Source organism: Nicotiana tomentosiformis, chromosome 7 (assembly GCF_000390325.3).
Source record: "Nicotiana tomentosiformis chromosome 7, ASM39032v3, whole genome shotgun sequence".
NCBI classification, from domain to species: Eukaryota; Viridiplantae; Streptophyta; class Magnoliopsida; order Solanales; family Solanaceae; genus Nicotiana; species Nicotiana tomentosiformis.
In genome coordinates this window covers 18,983,312-18,994,427 of record NC_090818.1, presented here as the reverse complement: position 1 = coordinate 18,994,427, position 11,116 = coordinate 18,983,312, and the positions used below count along the sequence as shown (strand labels likewise).

Below are 11,116 nucleotides of genomic sequence, written 5' to 3'. Positions count from 1 at the left end.
GACCTATGCAACAAATATCTGAATTGATAGGTTTCACCTCAACAGTGTGGATATATCACATCGAGCGGGTAGCACCCAAAATTGTTGCGTCAATTATTTTAAATTCTCTTCCTTTTTCTGTTGTTCTGTTTATGTTATGAGTTTATGTCTCTCAACTCGAAATCTTGAGCCCGTTTGGACATAAGAAATTTTTTATTTTTTTTTCGAAATCAGCGTTTATTTATAAAATTTTTAATTTTCACTTGAAGATGTATTTTGGAAATTTTCAAAAATTTGAAAAACTCCAAAAAACTATTTTTCAAAATTTTCACTCAAATCACTCACAAAACTTCAAAAACAACCCCAAATTATATTCATGTCCAAACACAACTCTTAATTTCAAATATCATTTTCACTTGAAAATTTTTTTCACCTATTTTGGAATTTTACTATTCTTATGTCCAAACGCCCACTTAATATGCTGCATTTCTAGTACTTTTCTAATTCTGTTTCTCGCCAATATCTTTCCTGAGTACCGATCATTCTATTATCAACGCTATCTGATTCTTTATGTGAGAGTGTTTGAGAAGTTCCAATTTTCTTTTTGCCATAAGTTTTAGCAGTTTAATTAAGCATCCACCCTCTTAGGTTAATAATTTTGTTACTTAATGCACATCCTTACCCCCAATAGTTTTCTATTTGATATTCTACATTATTCAGTCTATCGCATGTCCTTTCACTCTACTAAATTGCCTAGCTAGTATTTGAAAAACATTGCATGATGTATGGACTATTTTAGAGAAACGCTACTTCTTAATTAACACTTTTAATTCATTTCTGGAAAGACAAATGAGTGATTCATGTGCACAGCCAACTTACCACATGTTTCAGCTATTGCAAAACGGCAAAACCAGTAAAAAGGGCATTTCATAGTACACTACTAGAATAATGGCAAAACCCACATAATACCGACCGAAATCAGTCAAAAAATAAGTAAATTGGTCGTAAAAGTCAAAGAAAATATTTTTGACAACGGAAATGGTGGTCCCACAACAAAGATATAAAAATTCCGACTGATATCGGTCGGAAATTGGTCAATCTTTGACCAAAACCTGGTCATACTTGCATATCATCTACCAAAGTCATTTTTAATTAAATATTTTTAAATATACCGACCGATTTCGATCGGTATATTTGAAATTATTCTCCCCCCACGCAATTGGTTTTTTAATAAAAAAAAAATTATATATATATATATATATATATATATATATATATATATATATATATATATATATATATATATATATATATATATATAATATACCAACCGAAATAATTTTTAATTAAATTTTTTTGACCGAATTCGGTCGGTATTTCAATTTTAATTTTTTTAAAAATATTAATTTAATAAAAATACCGGTTTTAGTCTATCTCTGTATGTATATATATCTGTACACAATATTTAATTGATTTAACATCCCAAATTATAATATTTAATATTTAATTAATTTTATATTTACACACACACATATATCAATTAAGTATTAAATATTATTTATTTAAAAGTTATTTATATAAATTGACTAAAATCGACCGACTTCGGTCGGTATTTTCATGAAATTAATATTATAAAAAATTTAAAATTGAAATACCGACCGAATTCGGTCAGAAATGTGGGGTCAAATGGTCAAACAGTCCACTTAAAATACCGATCGAATTTCTTCCTCATTTTTCTCTTTTCTCTTTCTCTTATTCTTTCTTCCACATCCGCCAACCCTTCCCAAATTCCACCCAAATCTACTCATCACTCCCTTCTCACCCAAAATCAACCCCTCCCCACTTTGTCTCTCCTCGTTCTCCGTTGGTCCCACCTGTGCCGCCCCACCACTGCTCCTCCGCCCACTGCCGCCCCACCATTACTGCGCCACCCATTGTCGTGCCACTTCCAAAATTATACCCCTCTCTTCTCTTTGAAGGTTAGTTATCTATACTTGTTAATTTTAATTATTTAAATTCTTTCAATTGTATAAACTAGGGTTTACAATTTGGGATTATTTCAATTGATTATAATTCTTTAGATTTAAGGTTTACTCTAATTAATTTTGTTTATGATATCATGTAAGGTACTTGCTTAATTAGCTAATTTTTATTTTTTTTATTTTATTGCTCATGATTCAGGGCTTATTAAACTATGATTTAGGACATATTAAATTATGATTTAGGATTTATTAATTATGATTAATAGTAAGTGAGTTAGTCTAATTGAATGACTTAACTACTTAAATATTCTAGCGAGTCTAATTATATTTAATGGTAGGGTTAGAATAATATTGTATTCAAATTAATATGCACTCAAATTATTTAAATGTTGTACTTTGTAACTAAAGTTTATTATGTAACTTACTTTTATAAATTAATTTGGATTATGTTTATTATAACATGTAATGTATTTGTTCTTTATGTAGATGGAATATCGTAGTTGGATGTATAATAGAAATTATCCTAATCGTCGATTTTTTAGGGAGGAATTTATAGAAGGGGTTAAGAAATTTATTAGGCATGCAATGTCACTTGAACCGTTTCGGATTGGAGGGATGATTAGGTGTCCCGTATACGAAGTGCAAGTGTTTGAATTTTTTGGGTTCGGAGGATGTTATGACACATCTTTATAGAATGGAGTTTATGGATAATTATTTTCTGTGGACTAGTGATGGAGACGTCGACCATACTGATGGTGTATTTAATAACATAATTGTTGGTGAAAGTAGTAGGTTGGTGGAGAATAGCGTTCAACATCCTAGATACCATGAAATGGTTGTAGATGCTTTTGGGATGCACTTCGATTTTGAAACCCATGAAAGTATTGAACAACCTCCTAACGAAGAGGCAAAATATTTTTATGAACAGTTAGAGGCCGCTAGTCGTCCACTAAGTGAAATGAGTATGCATTCTCAGTTGTCTGTTGCGATTAGATTATTAAGTATCAAATCAGATACCAATATTTCTCAAGCGGGAATGGATTCTTTCGTTAGCCTTATGAGTGAACTAGTTGACCCAACTTTCAACATACCTGAAGATTTCTATAAGGATAAGATTGGTTTCTAAGTTAGGACTCTCATCTATGAGAATCGATTGTTGTGAAGATGGTTGCATGTTGTATTATAAGGGTGGTTGTATTATAAGGGTGATGCAAATTTAGAAAGTTATAAATTTTGTGAAAAATCTCGTTTTAAGCGGGTTTCCAGCGGGAAGAAGGTTGTTGTGAAGTCGATGCATTACTTACCTCTTATTCCTAGATTAAAGAGGCTGTACACATCAATGAGTTTCGCTCCTCATATGATATGGCACTATAAAAATAGAAGGCCGCCGGGTGTTATATGTCATCCTTCATATGGGAAAGCTTGGAAGTATTTTGATAGAATGTATCTGAATTATGCTAATGAACCGAGGAATGTTCGGTTGGGTTTGTGTGTTGACGGTTTCACACCATTTTCTGTTTCTGCAACACCATATTCATGATGGCCGGTCTTTATTATGCTGTATAATCTTCCGCCTGAAATATGTATGACTAGTCCATATATTTTCTTAAATTGTGTTATTACCGGTCCCCGCAATCCAAAGAGTTTGATTGATATATATTTGCAACCTCTAATTGAAGAACTAAAGCAGTTGTGGTATGATGGAGTTGAGACATATGACATATCAACTAAGCAAAATTTCAACTTGCGTGCTAACTTAATGTGGACCATTAATGATTTTTCTGTGTATGGAATGTTGTTTGGGTGGATGACTGCTGGAAAGTTAGCATGTCCTTCCTTCATGGAAAATGGTAAAGCATTCACTTAAAGACATGACCGAAAGCAGTCATGATTTGATTGCCATCATCAGTTCTTGCCAGTTGATCATGAGTTCAGAAGAAGGAAGAACGCATTCCAAAAGAATACAATTGATTTTCCACCTCCAATTTTGTCCGGTGAGGAAATTTGGGTGAGGGTTCAGAACTTCACTAAAGTTACCGAGGCCCCACCTTCTAGATTTTCTGGATATGGTATTACTCATAACTAGACAAAACAAAGCATATTTTGGGAGTTACCATATTGGAAGGATAATCTTCTCCGACACAATCTTGATGTCATGCATATTGAGAAAAACTATTTTGATAATTTGTTCAACACAGTGATGGATGATAAGAATAAGACAAAAGATAACTCGAAGACTAGACTGGACTTACAAGAATATTGTAGGCGACCTGAATTATATTTACAGTCTGCGAACAATGGTAAGGTGTAAGTGCATCTTATGTACTTTCTCACATGTGAATATACATACTTGGTCACTTATGAATATACTTGCTCACTTGTGATTTATTTAACACTACATGTAGGTCAATACTCCAAACAACTGTATTAATCAATTTTTGAAAGACATATCTTGGGGACCTGCACCTACGGTTAAACTATGTCTAAGTATTTTGTGAATGGTTACAAATTTCACACTGAGGAATGCTCCAAGTATACAAAAAGCAATAACAGTGGGGTATGTGTCAGAGGTGGTGAAAGCAACAAAGATGGGAAAAATGACTATTATGGTGGGATCAAAGAGATTTTAGAATTATCATATTCAGGTTGGCCAAATAAGAAGATCATACTTTTCCGATGCAAGTGGTTTGACCCAACACCTAGAAGAGGTACAAATGTACACTCGCAGTACAACATAATTGATGTTAATAAAAAGAGGGAGTATGAACGCTATGATACTTTTATAATTGCAAAAAAAGTTAGGCAAGTATATTACGCTCCATATTCATTGCGAAGAGATATGGCTGATTGGTTGGTTATAATAAAAATTAAGCCTGATGGTAGGGTGGAAGTTGAGAATGTGCTAGATATTGCTTACCAAAACGATACCTCAAGTGTTAACCAAATGGTGGATGATCACTTAGAAAATGACTTGGAACATTCTCAATGCATATTAGAAGAAGTTGATATGGAGGAAATAACAATCATAGAAAATGAGGATGAAGAATCACCTAATGAAAATGAAATAAGTGAAGAGGAAGAATTTTCGGACGAAGAAGGATACTTCGAAGACAACTAGCATGTTAGTTTTTCAAGCGCTCTCAACTTATATAGATTTATATTCTCAATTCTAACATTTTCTTTAATTTATGCAGATGACCGGTAGGGGTCGAGGTAGGTCTAGGAAGGATACTTCGAACACCCTCGCTTCCTTCCACTCCACTGCTGATGGCCGGCAGCAATATTCTAGGCACTCATATATTCCACCATATCCATCTACTCATCAGACTACCTACCATTCGCTCGGCAAGCAGTATTCTTACCATTCTCCGCCACAGGGCTATACCCCGCTTCCTCCACATGATCCTGCATATAGTTACATGGGTCCATCGAGTCAGCAGTCACAGGGCCATGTGGTGATACGCCCGTCATCTGCTCCATTTGCTTCATCACCAGCTGGATCATATCCATCTAGATTTCAGCCAGCCGGATCGCAGCAGGGGTCTAGATCACTACAGGGGTATGGATCGTACCATCTTCATCAGCGACCCCGTCTCCCTCTCCACGGAGTTCGTCTCCTCGCATTTCTAGATTTCACCTTCGGGATAGTAGCTGAGCCAGATGCCCCCCTTCTACGTACGCTTCAGATTCATCGGAGTATGATGATCCAGAGGAAGCGCGGTATGATTGTTATCATAGGATGATCATCATGCTTGAGGGCAATGGGTAAGATTTATTTATTACTTCTTTATATTTTCTGAACTACTCTTGTTTATTTAATGTAATTGCTATGTTGCAGGTTCATACCTAATCATCGGACTATAAAGATAATCACTGAAACTCTTGGCCGGTTGTATGATGCACCCTATGTGACTTGGAGTGAATTTCCAACGGAGCTCGTGGAGCAAATTTTCAACCAATTTAAGGTTTTAATACAATTCTTATCTATTTAAGCACTATATTAATAATATTTTCATCTAACATTACACACTTCATTTGCAGACAAAGTGTGCCTGGGAGGACCAGCATAACAGTGAAATTTATACAAATTTTGTGTTCAAATGCCGTAAGAGACTAACTGATTCCTTCAGCTCTGCTCGAAAGAAGAGCAAGAAGCCTTCATGGGTTCTACCGCATATATGGGAGGACCTGTTGAGGTAGTGGACCACCGAAAAATTCGAGAAGAGGAGTGAACAGGGAAAGAAGGCACGAGCATCTGAGAAGGGTGGCTCCTTGCACTGTGTGGGTGCAAGGAGCATGGGGACTGCGAGGAGACTATTGGTACACTACTAAAAATTCGGCAAAAACCGACCAAGGTCGACCGACCAACTTTGGTCGGTCAAAAAACTGACCAAAAAACCGACCAAAGTTGGTCGGTTTTTCAAAATATTTTTTTTTAATTTTTTTTTTACGAAACTGACCAACTTTGGTCGGTTTTCTTTGGTGCAAAAATGCAGAAAACTATTTTTGAGTCCCGCAAAATTTATGTTTCAAGAAACCGACCAACTTTGGTCGGTTTTTCAATTAAAATAAATAAAAATTAATATTAAAAAAACCGACCAAAATTGGTCGGTTAATTCGGCGGGTCATTTAAAAAAACGGACCAACTTTGGTTGGTAATTTTACTTTTTAATAAAACCGACCAACTTTGATCGGTTATTTTCGTGCGAAAATATAATTAAAGAGTATAAATCAAATAAAAGACAATCTTAAAACAAAATGTACCAATGGTCTAGTGGTAGAATAGTATCCTGCCACAGTACAGACCCCGGTTCGATTTTCAGATGGTGAATTTTTTTATTACATAATTAAAATACCTACCAACTTTGGTCGGAAAAAACCGACCAACTTTGGTCGGTTTTTTTTTGCAATATATTTTTTTTTTGAATTTAATTGACCAACCAAAGTTGGTCGGTAATTTCCGACCAACTTTGGTCGGTATTTTTTTCCGACCACAAAAATACCGTCCACACGTAAATGGTCGCGTTTTGGTCGGTTTTTGGCCATTACCGACCAACGTTGGTCGGTTTTTACCGGATTTCTAATAGTGGTAATTCCTTAAAATATTTACATCTATTTTTATCGAACTATAATTATATATTTTAATTTAGTTAACATATTTTATTATATTTGTAGGAAAAAAAATATGGGAGGAAGATGACTCATGATGAGTTCTTCATGGAGACTCATATGCGGAAGAAGAAGGCACCGACATATCCAAGTAGATGGGTTGAGAACCGGGCGAAGACTATATATGTAAGTTTCACAACTACTATAACTTGAAATTAATGTTTAGAATATTATATAGTTAATAATTTTCTATCTTCTAAATAAAGGGTCGCTACAAGACTAATGTGGAGGGGTACACTCAAAACTTGCCACCGAATGAGCAAGGCGAGTGACCACCCATTTCAGACGAAGAAGCTCAAAAGATATGATTGGATGTTGTTGGTGGTCCTAAAAAGGGGATAGCATACGACCTTCCAGAGAGATCATTTCGATACTACAGGGCAGGATTGCTAGGTATAGGGACTTCCGCCCAGGGCGAGGCAATTGATAGGTCGACTCTCTCGTCTATGGAGAAGAAGATCGCAAAGCTGACAGCAGAGCTTGAAGAGACAAAGGCTAGAGAACAAAAGAGAGATAAACAATTTGATACCCATCAAGTTCAGCTACAAAAGAGGGACCAACAATTTAATATCCTTCAAGGTCAGCTAGCCAATCTTCTTGCTAGTGGTGCTTTCCTCATTCCCCGCTCTCGTGAGCCTTCCCCAGATGCTAATCCTTCGAATAATGCCGACGATAAATGCTATAGTAGTGGAGATGAAGATGACGTAGTACAAAATACTCATTGAATGATGTTTGAACTTTTAACTTGTGAAACGTTTTATTTTTGGGTATGATGTTTTGTTAATATAGTTTAGTGGATATGGAGATGGTGATAATGTTTTGTTAATATAGTTTGGATAGTTGTTATTATTGTTGTTATTGTTATTATTATTGTGGTTGTTGTTGTTGTTGTTGTTGTTATTGGTTGAATGGCAGCAATGTAATGCTGCCATTATAGGTGATTGGTTGTTGGCAGGTGGTGCAGCTATAAAACAGCTGTATTCTGCCAAAATATTACCCAGAAAACCGACCGACTTGGGTCGGAACTTCGGTCGGATATGTTCATATGATTTCCCATAAAATCAATTTACCGACCGACTTCGGTCGGACTTTTTGATTTTAAATTTTAATTATTTAAATAATACCGACCGATTTCGGTCGAAAATGAATAATTTTTAAAAAATGAATAATTAAAATTCCGAGTGAATTCAGTCGGTAACTTTATTTTGTGTCATACAACTTGGTCAAAGTGCGTTGACAGTTACCGACCGTCTGCGGTCACTCTCCGTTTGCGACCATTGTTTTATCGACTAATTGAAAACGGTCGGAAATTGGTCGATTTTTTGTGGATTCCGACCGATTTTGGTCGGTTTTTGTAGACGCTTTTTGGCAGTTTTTTTAGTAGTGGTGGTACTTAGCTTGAATATATATTTATTCTTAGAGAATATAATTTGTGGACGCTTTTTGGCAGTTGTTTAGTAGTGATAGTAATTAGCTTGAATATATATTTATTCTTAGAGAATACAATTTAGCATGTTTCTTGACGTCAAATTACACAGAAATAGAAATAGGATGTTGAAATCAGTGGTCTCTTGCGATAACGAAAGCCTTAGCCCTCATATTTTCTACTCTGTAAAGTTAGATAATCACTTCCGAACACAAAAACAGCCTGAAAAGCACGACTAAGAAAACATAGTGGCTGGTTTTGGTCTTCATACAAAAGACAATATGCACGTATCTCTTCTTAATTTCCTCAGCTTTCATGTGACAGTTGTAGTCTTGTAGAGCACAAATACAAAGGTGGCATGGGTTGAAATTAAAGTTTCTCTCCAATTCCTAGCATTTTACCCTTGTCTTGTTTTATATTACAGTACTATATGACTGAAAAAGAAAAAAGCAGTTCTAATCTTGTCATTTCTCTTCCCATGGACCACCCTGAAAATGAAACTTCATCTCAATATATAGGCCCTAGCTACTTTAATTTAAAGCTACCATTGCACATTTAAAAACCCTTGGAACTAAAATATGAAATGTCTAGTTTAACTTTAGTAAGCTACTCAATCGTTAGGGTACAACCCTTCTCCACCCAGGTGAATGTTGAATGCTTCCTCCATTAGGCGGTACTTTTTTACTCAATCGTCATGTCCATTTGAGGCGGGACCAAGATCCAAGCAGTTGCATAGACAGAGTTATGGCCTTTCCATGTCAATACAAGCATGTCATCCTCTTTTTTCATACCCCACCCACTTGCACGCTCATCTAACAGTGACTTCACTTCCTTAATTGTTTCCTCACAAAAAGGAACACTCATAAAACCACTATTTTCCATCCTTTGTGAGAATTTATTGCAACACTCTAATCTCTCTATCCTTTGAACCCCTTCAACTCCAATAATGTTTTCAATTTTGTGGCCAATATCAGCTTCATAATCAAGCCTTTGTCTACTATCCTTAGGCAAGAAAGTCTCTAATGCATCAAAGGGTATCCATAAATAATTAAAGCAAGTGGCTATTCTTGATGTTAAACTTGAGTTTCCCAAGTCAGAATCCTCATCAACCACAGTCATAATACATGGATTTAGTTCCTTAACCATATCAAGAAATATGTCACGAGAAGAATAACTACTTCCATTAATTTGTTCATCGGGCATATACCTTAACCAATTTTGGCAATTAACCACCAAAGCCTCATCATCCCTAAGTTGAAGAGTTAAAGGACTCAATTGGCTCAAGAGCATATCATAGTTTAAGTCTTCAATCACTTGGAATTCAAAAGGGACATCTCTAAACTTTGCAAAATTAGCCAAACGATGGCCAACTTCTTCACTTGATACATTAAGCAATGGAGGAACTGGTGGCCTCCAAGAAGGCACCGATATTCGAAGAGAAGGAGGACCCTCAGGCCTCTTAGCTATTGCATCAATTAGAGTTGGCCATTGCATACAATGAGTGATACTAAAATCTAATATGTGAACTTTTGTGTGCCCTTCAATGGCCTTATAAATAGCACTATTTGATACACAAAATCCAAATCTATGCCAAGGGATGAGATCTACATACCCTGCAAGCTCAGTCACACTCATTAATCTCCTTTGATCAAGATTACTACTTCCATAGAGATAATTATTTGTGGCTGTAGGACAAACCCTAGAAGCCCTTGAGATTAATGCCCTAAGAAACCAAGATGTAAGCCTTTGATTTGGATCTCCGTTAGAAGAAGCCAAATTGTTGAGTACCCACATAACTTGTTGAGCCAAAGTTACATCATTGTTTTCTAATGCATTTGCACAATGAAGTAAAAGTTTCTCCAAACATGCCCCATCAAGACTTCCAATACACCCTTTTAATGCTCCAGCTAGAGAATTTTGAGGGTTGTTAAAAAGGTTAGGGTTTTGGATGGGAATTGTTGTAGAGTTTCCTCTTAATTCTGCCCTCATAGTGATGAAATGTATGACAAAAATTTATATATGAGGAAACAAACTATAAATATAGGGTATTTGTTCTGCTTTACGTGCATGGAGGTGTGGAGAAAAAACTACTGAGTATTTGTTAGTAATTGAGAGCAAAAGATAGAATCCAATTGTCAAGATGAAAAGCTACTGTATTTTCAAGAAATGTGAGGTCTCAAGCTAAAGATATACTATCTATATATAGATGAAGAGAGGATGTTTAAAATAAAAGAAAGATGAATTAGTGAAAGACTACGTATATATAACTGGACTTCTCCTTATCCAACTACTTTCCTACTCTTTATTAGCAAACAAAAAGGAATTTGATTCATTTGTTTGCTTGATTTGCATATATCTATTTGGACCATGGTAGAATTCTAATTTTACCTTAAAATTAAGTTAATTAACGTGCAAGTAAAATAAGGACCTAGTCGCCAAAAGTTTGAAATCTAGTTAGCTTTTTCTTTTCTTTTTATAGCATTCCTTCCCCTTTCCTCATTTCCCCTCCCGTAATGTAACCACACAAAAAAATTGTCAAGTAAGTTGCCGCATTCCATGT

At 35.5% G+C, this 11,116-nt stretch overlaps 1 protein-coding gene across 1 annotated transcript; it reads right to left on the bottom strand.

Annotated features, from left to right (window-relative positions):
• Positions 1 to 8,792: 8,792 nt before the first annotated feature.
• On the bottom strand, positions 8,793 to 10,758 carry LOC104121077 (scarecrow-like protein 32). Its single transcript, XM_009632972.4, has one exon. It carries the CDS (start codon positions 10,543 to 10,545, stop codon positions 9,238 to 9,240), a length of 1,308 nt encoding a protein of 435 aa, XP_009631267.1. The 5' UTR covers positions 10,546 to 10,758; the 3' UTR covers positions 8,793 to 9,237.
• Positions 10,759 to 11,116: the final 358 nt, after the last annotated feature.

Coding starts and splice junctions, on each gene's coding strand:
- LOC104121077 (XM_009632972.4), bottom strand. CDS start 10,545: ATGAGGGCAGAATTAAGAGGAAACTCTACAACAATTCCCATCCAAAAC.